This window comes from Staurois parvus, unplaced genomic scaffold (assembly GCF_062004578.1).
Source record: "Staurois parvus isolate SC_StPar_1 unplaced genomic scaffold, SC_StPar_1.0 ptg000270l, whole genome shotgun sequence".
Classification (NCBI taxonomy): domain Eukaryota; kingdom Metazoa; phylum Chordata; class Amphibia; order Anura; family Ranidae; genus Staurois; species Staurois parvus.
The window spans coordinates 2,675,672-2,696,245 of NW_028318066.1; the positions used below are offsets into that span (position 1 = coordinate 2,675,672).

General features: G+C 41.3%; 1 protein-coding gene across 1 annotated transcript in view; it reads right to left on the minus strand.

Moving 5' to 3' along the window:
• Window positions 1-20,574, minus strand: part of LOC149459183 (uncharacterized) — a 262,257-nt gene that overhangs the window by 207,000 nt on the left and 34,683 nt on the right. The window contains exons 8-9 of the mRNA XM_089681550.1: window positions 6,220-6,429; window positions 3,303-3,518 (exon numbers count right to left, since the gene is read on the minus strand). Of these exons, the coding sequence (XP_089537676.1) occupies window positions 3,303-3,518; window positions 6,220-6,429 (426 nt within the window). The remainder of the gene's footprint in view (window positions 1-3,302; window positions 3,519-6,219; window positions 6,430-20,574) is intronic.

Here is a 20,574-nt window from a genome sequence, read left to right on the forward strand (position 1 = left end):
TAGTTTGTTAAAAAGGTCAGGGCTTATGAGGGGTCCTTGTGAGGAACACTAAAGCTGGCCATTCATTAAAAGATTCTGTCACTTTGGGTCAATCTTTTGTACAGGGGCAGTCTGACAACTCATGGGGCCCCCCGGCAATAGGGGATCATGGGGCCCCCTGTGTCCTTGCCCAAACTCAAAAAAGCCTATGAAAAAGGTACCAGGGGTATCTAATGGGGACCCCTACTGACCCTGGACCCTCGGGCAGTGCCCGAGTTTCCAAATGGTCAGTCCGCCCCTGCTTTTGTATTAACTGCACCTTTTCTCATTTTTCCTATAATTATGCAAAAGTAAAGCTTGAGTTTAGTCTTTTTCTTCAAAAGTGGAGTGTTGGAACGGTCTATATTTAGTATAGTTGAAGATATTGTTTACATTAACATCCACAAGAAAAGGTTTTTATTAGTTTGGCATAACTAAAGATGCAGAATTACAAAAACTGCAGAACTCTGAGTTAAGTTTTATCTTTGCAACATTTTATTGAATAACTTTTTTGTTTTGTGTTTAAGTCAATACCTAATTGTTTTCAGTTGCTGCTATTGTAGTGTCCCTGATAAAGCTTTTTAATGAGAAGCCATAAACAATAAGGTCAACAGTGTGTTCATCTAACCATCACACCTACTGTATATTAGCTTGTAGGAGGTCAGGTACTGATGTTGGATGAGAAGTCTTGGCATGCAAGGTGTGCAATAGAGTTGCGGTCAAGACTCTGTGCAGGCTAGTTTGCTTTCTCTACATCAAACTCCTAAAACCATGTCTTAAGAAATCTGGCTTTGTGCATGGTGGCACAGTTATGATAGAGCATAAAAGAACTTTTTGCAAACTGTTGCCACAAGTTAGAAGTGCATTATTGTCCACAATGTCCATGTTTGCTGTAGTATGAACAGAATCTTTCACTGGACATACCTGATTTCAATAATTTAGAGGAGTGTCCATAAAGAGTACATTTGGTTATATTGTAGGTGAGGTGGACACTAGGGATGAGCTAGATACTCAGTCCAAAGAGAAGTTTGGACCAAACATTGGCTGTTCAGGGAGTTAGGTGCAGCTTACATGTAAGCAAATGGACAGGGATCAAAGTGGTTACATCATTGCCTGAATATGGCTACTTGGCCATGGCCATGTTTGGACAAATAAGTCATCACTATCCCCTCCCCTTATATAGCTGAGGTCAGAATGGGAAGCTGTCATTTGCTGGCAAATACTGTCAGTATCATTTTTTTCCGGTGAGCCAGCAGGTGATAGGCATCATAATTGTTGATAGATTTATAATGAGTTTCAATTTTGGGTGATTTTTATTTTTTTTTAACATTTGTCAAACATTTGCAATTTTGTTTCTAGGTGACATTTTTTTATTATGCACCCCTACTCATTTATAAAAAAGGGGGCAGTATCTGGGGGCTCCCTTATTAATGAAGAGGGCTTGCAGATTCCAATAGGTCCCCCATCTGCAGACCCCCAAAACCACTGGCCAGGGTTGTGGGGAAGATACCCTGATCCTCATCAACATGGGGACAAAGTGCTTTGCCAGGGGGAAGTCCCCAAGGAAAGGCACCGCCTCTGTTGAGGGTATGTGGACTGGTATGGTTCAGGACAGTGTGCCATATGCTAATCCCCCTTTCCTAGGCAGCCAGGCTACATGCCCAGATTAAGGGTCTAGAATGCATTTTTAGAGGGGCCTCATGCATTTTTTCCTGCATGAAAAGCCCCTTTAAAATTCATACCATATAAAAAAGGTCTAGTATGTATTTCCATGGGGACCTAATGCCTTTTTTGTTTTTTTTGCATGAGGTACTCACTTAAAATCCATACCAGACGCAATGGGTCTGGTATGTGTTTTATGGAGGTCTTTACAACATTTTTTTGTTAAATTCTTGCTGTATGATGTGCTGCAGTAAAATTGACATTTACAAAGGAAAAAAAATAAGCACACAGACGCCTCCAAAGGCCCCCCAAAAATAAAAAGTAGACCCATGGAGAAGTTTGTGTGGGTTTTTTTTCCAAGGAAGCTTCAAATGAAATGTCATTTACCAGCAATTTTAAACACGTCTTTTTTGTAAATGTCAATGCTACCAGTACTTTCTGTACCTTACAGAGATGCAACCCTTCACAGACAGAATTAGGGCACCCCCAGGCATTTTATTTTGAGGAATCGGACATTTTAATATTTCACTTTAAATATTCAGTAGTCACTGCTCCTGGCCAAATGGAAGGAAAATACTGTTTTTTTCATCAGAAAATCTTCCCAGGGCAGTGCCCTTGCCGCTCCCTCATGCTATTTTTTTGAAACCATATGGAGTATATATGACTAGTTGCACCAAAAGAATTCAGCTATTTTTTATTTTTGATTAGAGGGTAAATAATTGGATTCAAATTTGAAACAATGGGTCAATTTAATACTCACAAAGGGAAATCTGTGTATATTAGTGCACCTACTCTATGTTTGGAAATAGGATATACAAAGGAGGAGACTGCAGTCTATAAATAAAAGGGCTACTTTTTTCCCCAACAACCCTAAGTGGCTTAGGAATTAATCATTTTATATAATCATTCATCAGGTGTAAAACAAATAATTAACTTGGCAGTTCCCTTGACTGGTGGGCCCAAAGCAAAGCAGATGCACATTTTGTCCACTTTTATTTTCATTAACACACCAGCAGTAACCAGTGCTGCCATGGCACTGCTTTGACTTCTGGTTGCCCTTTTCCTTCCAAAAGCTCCCCATCTCCCAGAGCTTTCTGGTCTCTTTCATATTTAAATCTAGAAAAAATGTTAAATAAAAGACTACAGTTGCCCTTCAATGAACATTTTGCTCAAATCAGTATGGCACATGTCAGTATCACAGAAAAACCTCATCCCATAATAATTTAAGCTAATCAACAACAAAGCTGCTCACAAGCTCCTACATGTGACCTAAAGCAAAGATCGCATGGTTGGGGGCTATCAGTAGTATTGTGTGTATTTTATGTAGTGTGATATTGAAGATTGTTTTCTGTCAGATAGACTATTTAATCAGTGATACTGGAGAATCTGAAAGGCACTATAAGGAAGCAGAGCTGAGTGGGCAAACTGTCTCTTTAATCTCTCTTTTTCAAAGGAGGCTTTTGCAGGTCCATCCCAGGAAAACAACTTTTATTTCAAAAAGAACATTTATAAGGGGCCTTCCAGCCTTCTGAGACACCTGAATGATAGGACCATTTTTCTTTCAGCTGATGTGTCTAATTTATGAGAGGGAGAAGCAGAGAGGTTGTAGAACTGAGTCTTACCTTGTTTTTTACATTTAGCCGGTGTTTGTCCAGGTGGAGTTTTTGTTCCAACAATCTCTTCACCTTTTTCATTAACACACCAGCAGTACCCGATGCTGCCATGGCACTGCTGTGGTTGGTAATCGCCCTTTTCATCACAATCAGGAACAAAACGACCTATCACTTTCTCGTCTCCTCCCAGAGCTTCCTGACGCTCTTTCAAGCATTTTGGCAAGTCTGTCAACATATACAGGAAAGAACAGAAGTTACAGAGAACACACATTAAGTATTTAAATGTCCAGAAACAATAGAAGTGTAGTAAGTACACTTCTTTTCTGCTTTGAAATTGTATTAAGGTGTATCTAAACCCTCTCTAATATCTGTCTAATTTTTAAAAGTTAATTCTTTTTTAACCACTAGCCTACTGGGCACTTATACCTCCTTCCTGCCCAGGCCAGTTTTCAGCTTTCAGTGCTGTCGCGCTTTGAATGACAATTGCGCGGTCATGCAACACTGTACCCATGTGAAATTTTTATCATTTTTTTGAGACAGACAGAGCTTTCTTTTGGTGGTATTCAATCACCTCTGGTTTTTTTTTTTTTGCTAAACAAACCAAAAACAATTGAAAATTTTGAAAAAAAACACGTTTTTCTTAGTTTTTGTTATAAAATTTTGTAAATAAGTGATTTTTCTCCTTCACTGATGTGCGCTAATGAGGCTGCAGTGATGGGCACTGATAGGCTGCACTGATGAGCACTGATAGGTGGCATTGATGGGCACTGATGAGGAGGCACTAGTAGGTGCCACTGATGGGCATTGACAGGCATCACTGATGGGCACTGAAAGGCAGCACTCATACTGTATATGTTACTGATAGGTGGCACTGATAGGCAGCACTGACTGGCACTGTTAGGTGGCACCGTTAGTTGGCACTGATGGGCACTGATAGGTGGCACCGACTGGCACTGATAGGCGGCACTGACTGGCACTGATTGGCAGCACTGATAGATGGCACTGACTGGCATTGATAGGTGGCACTGACTGGCTCTGATAGGTGACACTGAAAGGCAGCTCAGATGGACACTGATATGTGGCATTTATGTGCACTGGTAGGCACTGATATGTGGCATTGATGTGGCACTGATGGGCACTGGCAGCTGGCATGGATGGGCACTGACAGGTGGCACTTTTGGGACCACACTGATCATCAGCGCACACTGATCATCAGTGCCTTGATGATCAGTGCCCATGTTCCCTCCGAGGAATGCCGATTACCGGCTCTCCTCTCCTCTCGAGCTGTCAGCGTGATAGCTCGTGAGGAGAGAAATGCCGATAACCGGCATTTCCCTATTTACATGTGATCAGCTGTGATTGGACACAGCTAATCACATGACCGAGCCAACATCTTTGGCTCTATCTGTCGATCGGTGATCTGCTGTGTCTGAGGGACACAGTGCACTGCCGATCGCCGCGCGCTTCCTGAGCCGCGCATGCGCAGTGAGAATGGGAGGACATCATATGACGTCCTCCCAGAACGAGAGAACTGCCTTGAGCCCGTCATCACCTTATGTGGCGGGTGGGAGGCGGTTAATATACATATTAAACATATACATATATATGTAATAAACATATACAGGAAAGAACAGAGATTAAAGAGAATGCAGTCATAAGTTTTTAAGCCTCAGTTCACACTATGAACCCCATGTGAATCACACAGGGACCACACTATATTCCTCTACAATTCACATTCAGTGCAGTGCAATTTGAGCCCTTTCATTTTGAATGGACTCAAATCGCACCTCATCACACCAAAAACGTGCATGCACCATTTCTGGAACTGCACTGCAACCAGACCGCATGGTCCTTTAATACCATATGATCTGGTGAAAACACACTGCATTTGCAAGCTGTATTTGGGGTGTCATTAACATTGCACAGAAACCTGTTGCAGATCTCAAGGGCAGTGTGACTGCAATGTGGTGCGGATTAGGGGTCTATTAGAAACCTGATGTCTCCTCAGTTCTCTGAGACAGCTTGATTTGATTGACTGCTTCCAGCCAGGGAAACACAGCACCAAAACCGCAAATTATGAAATCCTCTTCACTTCCGGCTTCATTTGTCACGGAGGAGAGGGAGGAATAGATGTTTCTCCGCCTTCTCTGTGGGCAGCTGACCCACTTGCTCGTCACGGTTTCATGCTCCATGGTGGAACAGGAGATCCCGAGAACGGCAGCAGGCAGCAGCGGGAGGAGGGCTCTTTTGCAAGCCCTCTAAATGTGACAGGCAACTGTAGAGCCTCCCAGGTCACTTTTATATGAAAGCCAATAGACAGCATGGTGGAAGCTGGCAGAAAATCGGGGCTGCCTACAGGCCCCATTTACACCTGAATGTTTTGACGCTCTAAGCTCCAAAACACTCATCAAATCTCTTGGTTGTGGCCCTTTACACCTGAGTGAAGTGACACTTGAAGCTTGTAAAAAGTGCACGCTTCAAGCATTTTTGGCTCCAATAGACTTCAATGAAAACATCAGGAAACATACAATAGAGTACAAAAATGCATGCGTTGCACATTTTTCTTCCTCTAGTTACTAGCTTTCCATAGGATAAAAATTAAAATAAGAAACACTCAAACAAAAATGCTTAGGACTGCCTTTACAAACACTAAAAATTGGCCTGTAAAAACTACTAAAGACATTGAGCCCAAGTGTGAGTGCAGCCATAGTGCCACACAAATTCTAGTGTTTTTTTCAGTTGTATCATGAGGTTGGTATTGTTGTAGTAAATATATATATATATATATATATATATATATATATATATAAATTTAATAGGAACAGTATAAACTTTCTGTTTCATGTGTGGTTTTGAGTTTTAGAGGTAAATACTAATGGTGTAGATATTTTTCTAATGAGTTTCGTGGCCTAGAATGGAGTCTTACCATGCCTTTCACATGTAGCCGGTGTTTGTCCAGGTGGCGTTTTTGTTCCAGCAATCTCTTCACCCATTGCCGTAACACACCAGCAGTGCCCGGTGCTGCCATGACACTGCTGTGGCTGGTAATGGCCTTTTTCATCACATTGAGGAATATAATGACCTCTCAGCTTCTTTCCCAGAGCTTCTTGACGCTGCTTCAAGCATTTTGTCAATTCTGTCAACATATACAGAAAAGATTAATGATAACCAACGCTCTATGCAAGGAAAAGGCTGCAATTTCATGAACAGTCCTGCAAAATCTTGAACTGGTGGCAGGAAATTTTAAAATGCTGCAATTTTTAGGCAATGAATTGATAACCTTTTATCCCACTGAAAAAATCTGAGCAGCTCATTGAGGTAGTTTTTTATTACACTCAGGTGCAGAGATATTTATAGTATTCCAGCACTCTATTTTAGAGCACTATAGAGTGCTGTCATCCTGACATGTTTTAGTTATAGGTAGCTTGAAGAGAATATATTAACCACTTGCCTACCGGGCACTTATACCCCCTTCCTTACCAGGCCAATTTTCAGCTTTCAGCGCTGCCGCACTTTGATTGACAATTGCGCGGTCATGCAACATTGTACCCATATGAAATTTTGATCATTTTTTTCTCACAAATAGAGCTTTCTTTTGGTGGTATTTAATCGCCACTGGGCGCTTTACTTTTTGCGCTATAAATTAAAAAAAGTGCAAAAAATTTGAAAAAAAAAAAAAAGTTTATTTGTTTCTTTTATAAAATTTTTCAAACAGGTATTTTTTCTCCTTCACTGATTTGCGTTGATGAGGCGGCACTGATGGGCACTGATAGGCGGCACTGATGGGCACTGATAGGCAGCACTAAAGGGCACTGATAGGCAGTACTAATGAGGTGGCACGGATAGGCGGCACTGATAGACAGCACTAATTAGGGGTCACGGATAGGCGGCACTGATATGCAGCACTGATAGGCGGCACTGATAGGTGACACTGATGATGGGTACTGATAGACGGCACTGACTGGCATCACTTCTGGGCACTGACTGGCGGCACTGACTGGCACAACCCCTGGGCACTGACTGGTGGCACTGACTGGCAGCACTGGTGGGTGGCACTGGTGGGTGGCACTGGTGGACAGCACTGGTGGGTGGGCACAGGTGGGTGGCACTGGTGGGCACAGGTGGGTGGCACTGGTGGGCACAGGTGGGTGGGCACAGGTGGGTGGCACTGCTGGGCACATGTAGGTGGCACTTCTGGGCACAGGTAGGTGGCACTGCAGAGTGGCACAGGTGGGGGCACTGCTGGGCACAGGTGGGGGCACTGCTGGGCACAGGTGGGGGCACTGCTGGGAATGGGTGGGCGGGGCTAGTGGGCGCACTGCTGACCGGAACTTGCGGGGGTCACTGCTGGGCACCGATCATCAGGGCACTGATCATCAGTGCCCTGATGATCGGTGCCGATCCCCGCTCTGACAACTGCCGGTTCTCGGCAGTACTTTCCTCACGATCTGACAGCGTGAGGAAAGTGCAGCCGAGAACCGGCACTTGCATTTTCCTGTGATCAGCGTGTCATTGGACACCGCTGATCACGTGGTAAAAGGCCGGTGGGATCGGCCTTTCACCACATCTCGTGATCAGCTGTGTCCGTAGGACACAGCGATCACGGAGATCGCCGGGTGTGCGCCCCCTGGGGCGCGCAGGAGAGCGCGTTCTGGGAGGACGTCATATGACGTCCACTCAGAACTGGCCGGCCGCGGTGAAGCCGTCTTTCGGCTATGCGCGGTCGGCAAGTGGTTAAGTTTGGCTTACAGGACTAATAAAAATCAGCAATATAAAAATCAGTAATATTCATTTATTATAATATTATTGTCTAGTATACTGGGGTACCAACTGGAGTTATACTGAGCATTTAAGAAACCTAGCTGCCTACATGCTGGACTGCACTAGAAGAGTTCCTGATTTTCTCCAGCAATACTACTACATTTCCAGGTGGAACTCTAGATGTGTCAGAAGTTGGGAAGGCAATTTGCAGAGGAGTTGCAGCTGCACATATACAGAACAATAATAGAGCGACTACAAAAGGGAGAACCAGCAGTAAGAAGAGGGGTTTCTGGAAACTAGATGAAGCAAAAGATTCCTTTTTGTGTCTGCATGTACCTGTTATTTTTCAAATTGATCCCTGTTCCTGTGGAATCCTGAGGATCCTAAGTCTAGGCTATGCATAGGGTCACAACTTTTCTTCAAGTTAAAAATATCCCTTGCCAGTACACATGTTCAATTTGTTTCATTATGAATCAAAATTTTAGTTATCTGAAGATTAATATGTATCTGAATTTCAGAATCAAGTAACGAATTTCAACATTTCAAAATAAATTATAATGAAACATATTATCTAAACTCGAAAATTAATTTGAAACAATTCTAATTCAATATGGAAACAAAAAACAATAAACACAGTAAGGTATAAAAGTGTAATAAGGTGATGATTCCTGCTTAGTCTGTAGAATAGAATAGAATAGAAAATAGAATAGAAAACATTGAATAGCAAAAAAGAGAATAAAACAAAATTGAATGGAAAGGAATAGAATAGAGGATAAAAAAGAATAAACCAGAATGGAATAGAAAATAAAAGAATAGAAAGAATAGAATATAAAATAAAAGAATAAAATAAAAAAGAACAGAAAAAATAGAATAGAATACAATAGAAAGCTGTATAGCCTTTTTCCAAAATTCAAATTTAAAATAGAATAGAGTAAAGAAGAAATAATATAGCTGTCTTCCTTAATTTTTAAATTCGTATTTCAAATTTAAAATAGAATAGAATAAAATGGAAAGAATATAGCCATCTTCCAAAATTTGAATAGAATAAAATAGAAAGAATATAGATGTCTTCCAGGATTCAAATTTTGAATAAAACAAAATAGAATATATCCGTCTTCTGAAATTTGAATTTTTACATTCAAATAGAATAGAATAAAATAGAATATAAATTTGAATTCTGAAAGTCTAATTTGAATTCTGAAAGTCTAATTTCAAATCAATTAGAAAATAAAGAATATATGAAACGAATCAGTTTATCTGAAACGATTTCCGAAAACGAATCATTCTAACATAACAAATAGGACAAAACTAAATTATTACTGACTGAATACAAACAAATCCAAAGCAAAACACATTATTCAATTGTGCACATCTCTACTTGCCAGGACTAAAGACTGCCACTCAGCTGTCAATAGTCAAAGACTATACTGTTCATTGGAGCTGTTGCATCTGATAGTTTAGTAAAAAGGCCAGGGTTAAGAGAGGTCTTTTTGAGGAACCCTAAAGCTGACCATACATTGAAGGATTCTATCAGGACAATCCTTTGTATTAACTGCAGATTTTCTCATTTTTGCCTATAATTCTGCAAAGTGAAGCTTGATTTTCATCTTTTTCTTCCAGTGTGGAGTGTTGGAACTGTCTATATTTAGTGCACTTGAAGAAATGTTTTGTTTATTAACATCCGCAAGGAGATGAACCCAGTTTTTATCAGTTTGCATAACAAAAGATGCAGAGTTACAAAAATTCTTTAACTCTGAGTTAAGTTTCATCTTTGCAACATTTTATTGAATAACTTTGTTTTAAGATATTGTGGTGTCCCTAAAAAAGCTTTTTAATCAGAACCCATAAACAATATAGCCAGCAGTTTGTGTTCACCTAACCATTACACCTACGTAGCAGTACCCCTATAGGAGTTGCTGAAGATTTGGGTCCCCCTATAGTCCTGCACAGCCAGGCAATGTGCATTTTATCAGACTTGCATTCAGAGTCAGTAAACAGTCCTTGAGCTTGTTTTTTATGCTTTATTAGGGGTGTTGAACTTGGATAGGGTAAAGGGTGTATGGGATGCCCAAGGAACAGTGAACTGAAGACAAATTCCTTAGCAAGTCTTTACACAACAGAAACTCTTCATGGAGAGCTCTCCAGACTCTCCTGGTGTGCCACCCCAGACCCCAGATAACCCTCCTCTTATCCAACTCTCTGAGGGAATCCTTAGGCAAGGGGATCCAGTGCTTGCCAGTTTAAATTAAACAGTAAGGAGTTAATCAGGTTTCCCACCAGAGTGCTCTTTTCCCCTTAACTGGCCCAGGGGGTGTAGGACTACTCACTCGGTCTCAGTTCTGAAAGCTGAATTAGGTAGGTGTCTGCCTTCAGGCCTTCCACTGGGCTGGATCCTTTCCTGGCTCTACAGGTGGTGTCACTCTGGAGGCCAGTGAGACTGAGCGATGCTCCTTTCCTGCTTCCTGCCTGCAGGTAGGCCCCTTACCACTGGGCCCCCTCCAAGGCTTCTGCATCTCAGCTTCCTCACATTTTCCACCCGAACTCTGCTGCTACTGAGCAGACTCAGTCATACTTAAGGGCTGCTCTGGTCCCCTGCCAAGCCTCCTGCTTGGGGATTGGCCAGAGTCCCTTGAGTATGCAGACCAGCCCCTCCTCTCCCCTGCCCACTGCTTCTAGAATGTTCTCAAAGCGTTTACAGCAGTGGGAGGTATCAAGGAACTGATCTGCAGAGCCTCTTAGCCCTGACCCAAATTTGACCCAGCTGACTTGCCCAGGCTGCTACTCAGCCCTTCTGACTAAACAATAATCAGCTACCTCCCCCTTGCTACACCTTTATGAGCTTGTAGGAGGTCAGGTGCTGATGTTGGATGAGAAGACTTGGCAATTGATCCCTAAGATGTTCCAGTTGAGGTCAAGGCTCTGTGCAGGCAAGTTGAGTTTCTCCACATCAAACTCATCAAGCCATGTCTTTATGAGCCTGGCTTCGTGCATTGTGTACAGTCATGATAGAACACAAAAGAGCCTTTTGCAAACTGTTGTCACAAAGTTAGCAGTGAATCATTTTCCAAAATGTCCTTGTTTGCTGTAGTATGAACAGAACCCTTCACTGGACAGACCTGACTTCAATAATTTAGAAGAGTGTCAACATACAGTACTTTTGGTCATTTGCAGGTGAGTTGGTCTGTAGGGATGAGCTAAGTCTTCAGTCCAACCAGAAGTTGGACCAAACATTGGCAGTTCAGATGTTTAAAACAAATGGATGGGGATCAGAGGGATTACATTATTACCTGAATATGGCCACTTGGCCAAATCTGGTCAACAACATTGCCCAAATATGGTCATGTCCCTTTTTGGACAGGGAAGTCCACTATCCCCTCATCTTCCCTTATATAGCTGATGACAGCATGGGGAACTGTAATTCAGCTAATAATACTGTCAGGATCAATTGTGTGAGCTGGTTTGTTCATTTGTTTTCCTATGAGCCAGCAGGTGATGGATATCATGACTGACAATGGATTTATAATGCATGTCATTTTTGGGGGATTTTTTTTTAATAAAGGAAATTTCGAACATTTGTGCGTCTGTTTCTAGGTGACTTTCTTTTTTGTTATGCACCCTTGCTCATTCATGAAAAAGCGGGCAGTGTCTGGGGGCTCCCTTATTAATGAAGAGGGCTTCCAATTCCAATAAGCCCCCCATCTGTAGACACCAACAACCTCCGGCCAGGGTTGTGGAGAAGAGACCCTTGTCCTCATCAACATGGTGACAAGGTGCTTTGCCAGGCAGAAGTCCCCTTGACAAGCACCCCCCATGTTGAAGGCATGTGGCCTGGTATGGATCAGGAGAGTGGGCCATACGCTCATCCCCCTTTCCTGGGCAGCCAGGCTACATGCTCAGATTAAGGATCTGGAATGGATTTGTAGGGTTTTTTTTTACCATTCTTGGTGTATGATGTGCTACAGCAAAAGTGACATTTACAAAGAAAAAAAAACACCACACAGACTCCTCCAAAGGCCCTCTAAAATGTAAAAAGCGGACCCTTAAAGGGGTCTGTGTGGGTTTTTTTTAGGAATCGGGGAATGAAATGTCATTTGACCGGCAATTCTAAACACTTTTTTTATGTAAATGCCAATGCTGCTGGAGCACCTTCTGTAACACACAGAGATGCACCCCTTTACAAACAGGATAATGGCACCCTCAGGAATCAGAAGTTTTAATGTTTCAATTTAAATATTCAAAATTGCTGCTGCTGGACAAATGAAAATGAAATTTTTTTTTTGCATTGGAACATGTGAACATTTGAATAAATAAAGTAGATGACTGAACAGATGCAACAGTTCATAGAATAAGGTGACTTTTAGTGCTCTCCTCTATTTCATATCCTCCTGATGCTCAGGCGTTGTGCGAAATAGTGCTGAAGAAATGCACACTCACCAGAACGCACAGGAAAATGAGCGTTTGTCAATATAAATTCCCCTTAGAGTCATCAGCTGGTCAGGATAAGGTAGTATGATAGCCTCCCTCCAGAGCTCCTGGATATTCCTGTGCAATCCCTTGGTAGGTGGCCTGTGGACTTCTCCTTAAAGCTTACATGCGTTCCTTACCCAGCAGAGAGATGAATGACTGAAATGGATACTCCCCAAGGGAGTCAAGACAAAGACGTATCCATAGTGTAGTAGGTAATTAAAAGAGGATTTATTAAAACATCAAATATCCGTGATACACAGCAGTGTATATAAAAGTGTGGACTGACTGTCCAATGGTAAAGATGGCCGCCGGAGCTCCACGATGCTCCGGCGGCGTGACGTCACGGCGTTCCTGGCTCCTCCTACGCGTTTTGTGCACACGCAAAAGAAGCGGTTCCGGAGAGGGAAAAGGGGTGGGAAAAGGGTCAACAGAAACAGGCAAGAGAAGGAAAACGTAGCTGGTCAAGGTATTTTCAATCTAAGTAACATAGTATTAACGCAACCTGAATTAAAGCTTCTGGATAAGGGGCTAAAATTTGCCCCAAAACAAAAGTTAAATAAGTTTCAAACTTATATTGACATTCACAGATTCTCACGACAGCTTTCACTAAAACGGTATTTCTACTCCAATCCATATAATTATGACCAGAGTAGTACTACCAATCACTCAACATTAAGGAATGCTTCAACTTTCAACCCCCCACCCCAATCCAGATCCTATGTTAACATCTTTAAGGAATTGGTATTGAAAGATCTGGAGGAGCTAAATATTAAAAAGACCCCCGATACAGACACCAAGAAAGCAATTGATCTCCTCCTAGAAAGGAAAGATTTGGTCATTAGACCAGCGGATAAGGGAGGAGGGGTAGTTATACTTAATAAACTTGACTACCTAGAGGAATCTTATAGAATTCTTAATGACACCACTACTTACACTCGCCTTCCTGGGAATCCTTTACCAACCCTTAAAAAAGGTCTGAAAAGTATTATTAAAAAGGGATTTGAGAGTGGTATATTAAATAAAAAAGAAAAAGAATTTCTGTGTCCATCAGCCCCTAGGCTTCCGGTGTTTTATATTCTCCCAAAGGTGCATAAAAATCCGACGAAACCACCAGGACGGCCTATTATAAGTGGAATAGGCTCATTATTCTCCAAAGTAGGAGAATATATAGATTATTTCCTACAACCACTGGTCACACAAACTCCGTCATTTTTAAAGGATACAAAGCACATTTTGAATGATATCAAAGATATTAGAATCTCATCTCAGACCTTTTTAGTCACAGCGGATGTCACATCCTTATATAGCAATATTGCACATGGAGATGGGATGGACGCCGCCAAATATTTCTTGGACACTCATAGCACTTTATCTCCCCCACACATTGAATACATTTTAATATTGCTGCAGTTCGCAATGCAGAACAATTATTTCTGGTTTGATCGCAATTATTTCCTGCAAACCAAAGGCGTAGCGATGGGGGCGAAGTTTGCCCCCAGTCTAGCAAATCTTTTTATGGCGTATTGGGAGGAGTTTTTAATCTATGCTAGAGAGTGGCCAGAGTTAATATTTTATAAAAGATTTATAGATGACGTGTTTTTATTATGGAATGGGGAGGAGGAATCTTTACACAACTTTTTTAAAACATTAAATGACAATACACTTAATATTGAATTTAGCTATGCATATAGTAATACAGAAATACATTTCTTGGATTTGACATTATTATATGATAATGGTATGATTATTACTAAATCCTTTTTCAAAAAAACTGATAGGAATAGTTTCATCCCGCTAGAAAGCTGTCACCACCCTGCGTGGCTAGCAAACATTCCGAAAGGTCAATTTACAAGAATACGTAGGAACTGTACTAAACTGGATACATATTACACGCAGGCTGAGACTTTAAAAATAAAATTCCTGGAAAAAGGATATCCCCAACATAGAATTGATGACACCATCCAACAAGTGGCTAATATAAACAGAAACGCATTACTGGAGGATAAAAGAATGACTAATAAGTCATTGTCTTGCCCTTTTTTAACCACATATTCCATACAGCACAGGGCCATCAAACACATTATTAATAAGAATTGGAATGTTCTGATGGCGGATCCCATCCTTTCTAAAATCCTTCCAGTGAAACCGGAAGTTATATATAAAAAAGCTACGGCGTTGAGACATCGACTAGCACCGAATGTTATTAACCCCCCAGATAAGATCTCTTTTGCACCAAACATAAAAGGTTTTTTTCCTTGTAATAAGTGCGTTATCTGTACGACGAATAACGTAAGGAAACAGAAACAATTCACTTTTTCTTCATGTACTACAGGAAGAACATACAAATTAGACAAATGTATAACTTGCTATAGCAAAAATGTAGTATACCTCCTTGAATGTTCTTGCAAACTCTAGTATGTGGGACGTACTACCAGACGTCTACGTGATAGACTGAGAGAACATATCAACAATATTAAAAAGGGATATAAAGATCATTCACTGTCTTATCATTTTAAACGTAAACACAATAATGATCCATCATCTCTACAGTTCGTTGGGATAGATATAGTACAACCCCATTGGAGGGGGGTGAATAAATTGCGGGGAGTCTCACAACTCGAAACACGCTGGATATATGAACTCCAGACCCTGCACCCAAAAGGCCACAATATAGATATAGATCTAAATTGTTTTATTAATAATAGTTAAAACTCTGTGGACCTTTTTATTTTATTTATTTTTTATATTGCCATACTAAGAGAACAGGATATGACGATGTCTTTCTACTGTACCTATTTTTTCCTTCTATTGTATTTTTATTTAATTTTTATTGTGTCATCTATAATAATCTATTGTCACTGATTGGGACTGGCTAATACTGGATAATTTTTTAAAAATATGTAACAATTAAAAGGGTACATTTTATATGTACCATTTTATACCTCATATTTTAGTAAGGACTTATGTATGTCCATTGTTTTAACTGCATAACATTAGATATTTTGGTCTATATTTATTATGTATATTTTTAACGAATATCATATGTATATATATTTTTATGAAGTGGTTTATATGCTAGTTCCATATACACAATTTGGATTCGATTTGCACTTTAATTTGGCCAATTGGAACATACAGTACTTACCTCATTACCACATAAAGTATTATATATCAATCGGCTTTTAGGTTGTAAACACCGAATATAGGTTGTCATGGGGTCACAGTGGTGTATTCGATAATGACAGCCGGCCGATCATACATACTGCTGCTATAACAGTGTGTATAAGCAACAAATCCAACGAAAAATGGCGCCCGTACGAGTATCCGGATGTCTCTGGTTTATACTTCTAAAATATGGTGCCTCCTTAATGCGCATGCGCCTAGCATATAAATGGACGTCGCACGGCTCGGCGTTCATTGGCAAATCCCCCCAGACGACGTGCATGTGCACGAAACGCGTAGGAGGAGCCAGGAACGCCGTGACGTCACGCCGCCGGAGCATCGTGGAGCTCCGGCGGCCATCTTTACCATTGGACGGTCAGTCCACACTTTTATATACACTGCTGTGTATCACGGATATTTGATGTTTTAATAAATCCTCTTTTAATTACCTACTACACTATGGATACGTCTTTGTCTTGACTCCCTTGGGGAGTATCCATTTCAGTCACTCATCTCTCTGCTGGGTAAGGAACGCATGTAAGCTTTAAGGAGAAGTCCACAGGCCACCTACCAAGGGATTGCACAAGAATATCCAGGAGCTCTGGAGGGAGGCTATCATACTACCTTATCCTGACCAGCTGATGACTCTAAGGGGAATTTATATTGACAAACGCTCATTTTCCTGTGCGTTCTGGTGAGTGTGCATTTCTTCAGCACTATTTCGCACAACGCCTGAGCATCAGGAGGATATGAAATAGAGGAGAGCACTAAAAGTCACCTTATTCTATGAACTGTTGCATCTGTTCAGTCATCTACTTTATTTATTCAAATGTTCACATGTTCCAATGCAAAAAAAAAATTTCATTTTCATTTGTCCAGCAGCAGCAATTTTGAATATTTAAATTGAAACATTAAAACTTCTGATTCCTGAGGGTGCCATTATCCTGTTTGTAAAGGGGTGCATCTCTGTGTGTTACAGAAGGTGCTCCAGCAGCATTGGCATTTACATAAAAAAAGTGTTTAGAATTGCCGGTCAAATGACATTTCATTCCCCGATTCCTAAAAAAAACCCACACAGACCCCTTTAAGGGTCCGCTTTTTACATTTTAGAGGGCCTTTGGAGGAGTCTGTGTGGTGATTTTTTTTCTTTGTAAATGTCACTTTTGCTGTAGCACATCATACACCAAGAATGGTAAAAAAAAACCCTACAAATCCATTCCAGATCCTTAATCTGAGCATGTAGCCTGGCTGCCCAGGAAAGGGGGATGAGCGTATGGCCCACTCTCCTGATCCATACCAGGCCACATGCCTTCAACATGGGGGGTGCTTGTCATATTGGAGATATTTGTCCAGGTTGAACTTTTGTGCCAGAAATCTCTTAGGTTTCATTTACACACCTGCTGCATGACCTGCTTTGACTTGTGGTCATATATCATCTGATAAGCATAAGTATGGTCAACATGGTCAACTGACTGAAAGAGACAGAAGGACACTGCGCAGAATAGTTACCCAAAATAAGAGAACAACTGCTGCAAAAGTGACTGCAGAGCTCAGTCTTAGTCTTCGCAGGACTGAGATTGAGCTCTGCAGTCACTTTTGCAGCAGTTGTTTTCTTATTATGGGTCACAATCCTGTGCAATGTCCTTTTGTCTCTTTCGGTCAGTTGACCATGTCGACCGCGCTTATGCTTATCAGATGATGTTTTCCCGGAAACTATATATGCCGTCATAACCTTTTGATACTGTACCTCGTGACACAGCAAATAAATTGGCAACTTTAGTCACAGAGGCACCAGCTAAGTGGGCACCAACAATTTACCCTGTATATAGCTCAGTAAGCTCTCACATGACTCCATATTGCTAGCAGCGCATGCAGTGAATGATGAAAGTGAGGCTTCCCACCTTCCCACATCACTTCCGCTTTCCACATGTCACACCTGCAAATCATGTTGTATTTCCATTTTTTTGTCTAGCCCCTGTATATACACTATATTGCCAAAAGTATTGGGAAACCCCTCCAAATCATTGGATTGCATGCAGACTGCTTCTACAAACATTTGTGAAACAATTGGTCACTCTCAGGAGCTCAGTGAATTCAAGCGTGGTACCGTGATAGGTTGCCACCTGTGCAATAAGTCCATCCATGAAATCTCCTTGCTACTAAATATTCCACAGTCAACTGTTAGTGGTATTATAACAAAGTGGAAGCAACGGGGGAACAGCAACTCAGCTACAAAGTGGTAGGCCCATGTAGAATGACAAAGCGGGGTCAGCGCATGCTGAAGTTTGCAGTGCGCAGAAGTCACCAACTGTCTACACAGTCAATAGCTAAAGACCTCCAAAGTTTATGTGGCCTTCAGATTAGCACAACAACAGTGCATAGAGAGTTTCAGGGAATGGGTTTTCATGGCCGAGCAGCTGCTTCCAAGCCTTACATCACCAAGTGCAATGCAAAGCATCAGATGCAGTGGTGTAAAGCACGCAGCCACTCGACTCTAGAGCAGTGGAGATTTGTTCTCTGGAGTGATGAATCACGTGTCTATGTCTGGCAATCCAATGGACATGTCTGGGTTTGGTGGTTGCCAGGAGAACGATACTTGCCTGACTGCTTTGTGCCAAGTGTAAAGTTTGGTTGAGAAATATGGTGTGGGGTTGTTTTTCAGGGGTTGGGCTTGGCCCCTTAGTTCCAGTGAAGGGAACTCTTAAGGTGTCAGCACACAAAGACATTTTGGACAATTTCATGCTCCCAGCTTTGAGGGAACAGTTTGGGGATGGCTCCAATGTTTCAACATGACTGCACACCAGTGCGCAAAGTAAGGTCCATAAAGACATGGATGAATGAGTTTGGGGTGGAGGAACTTTACTGGCCTGCACAGAGTCCTGGCCTCAACCTGATAGAACACCTTTGGGATGAATAAGAGCAGAGACTGCAAGCCAGGCCTTCTCGTCTGACATCAGTGCCTGACCTCACAAATGCACTTCTGGAAGAATGGTCAAACATTCCCATAGACATACTCCTAAACCTTGTGGACATCCTTCCCAGAAGAGTTGAAGCTGGTAAAGCTGCAAAGGGTGGGCCAACTTAATATTGAACCCTACAGACTAAGACTGGGGTGCCATTAATGTTCACATGTGTATAAAGGCAGGCAGCCCAATACCTTTGGCAATATAGTGTGTGTAGATGGGTGTGTATATATATATATATATATATATATATATATATATATATACACATATATATATATATACATACATAGACGCTCACCAGCCATTTTATTAAGTACACCTTGCTAGTGCCAAGAAAATATCCCCCACACCATTACACCACCACCACCAGCCTGAACCAATGATACAAGGCAAGATGGATCCATGCTTTCATGTTTACGCCCAACCATCTGAATGTCGCAGCAACCAGTCTGCCCATTCTCCTCTGACCTCTGACATCAGCAAGGCATTTATGTCCACACAACTGCCGCTCACTGGATAGTCTCTCTTTCACGGATCATTCTCTGTAAAACCTAGAGATGGTTGTGCATGAAAATCCCAGTAGATCAGCAGTTTTTGAAATACTCAGCCCAGCCTGTCTGGCACCAACAACCATGCCACATTCAAACTCACTTAAATTCCCTATTCTTCCCCATTCTGATGCTCGATTTGAACAGCGAGTGGTCTTCACCACATCTACATGCATAAATGCATTAAGTTACTGCCATGTGATTAGCAATTTATGTTACCCAGCAATTGAACAGATGTACCTAATAAAGTGGCCGGTGATTGTGTGTGTGTGTGTGTATATATATATATACAGTCAGGTCCATAAATATTGGGACATCGACACAATTCTAACATTTTTGGCTCTATACACCACCACAATAGATTTGAAAAGAAACAAACAAGATGCGCTTTAACTGCAGACTGTCAGCTTTAATTTGAGGGTATTTACATCCAAATCAGATGAATGGTGTAGGAATTACAACAGTTTGCATATGTGCCTCCCACTGGTTAAGGGACCAAAAGTAATGGGACAGAATAATAATCATAAATCAAACTTTCACTTTTTTTTTTTTTTTTTTTTCAAGAAAATTTATTAAGGTTTAACAAGAAAGGACAAGGTAGGAAAAGTCAAAATGATGAGGCAGTTATGACATGAATATTACATCAAATGTATCGAGTCATAAAGGTTAGCTGATGGAGAATAACACAAACTTAAAAAAATAGAAGCAGACATGAGAGACGTTTGAGGATTGCTGGAGCATAGAGCTTGCATAAGTAGGTGACGGAAAAAGAATACGTGAGAGTGATGAGTGCGTAGCTCTTATATAAAACAGAGGTGACACAGGACGAGTGAATTTGCCCAACATTATCATATCGAGGAAGGATCAGAAAAAAAAAAAAAAAAAAAAAAAAAAAGAAGAAAGACCCAAGGATGTAAGAATTAGGAGTGTATAAAAGAATAGGAAAGCTGGAGAGTGAAGATAAAAGTATAGGGGGGGAAGAATCGTGAGCAGAGAAAGCAATCAGAATAGGTGGTATGAATGAGAACTGGTATGAAAAAAAAAAAAAAAAAAAATAATAGGTGAATGCGATTGCTAGGTTAAAGGAATAAGGGGGAGAGTGGAGGGTTACCCGGGGACCTGTCCGACCAGAATGAAAAAGAAAAAAAAAAAGTAGTAGAGAAGCTACAGAAAGGAAAACGGAGGCAGAAATCAGGACTTGTGGGTTCCGTCACAAGAGATATCTCGGAGAGTTCACATTCCAGATAACATAAGTGGGCCTATGGATAAAGAGGAGGAGAACAGTGGAGAAAAACATTGTACCATCTACAGTTTAGCAATGCAAAAACGGTATAACCTAATCAAAAAGATGAATGACCCAATGCCGACGAGTTTACA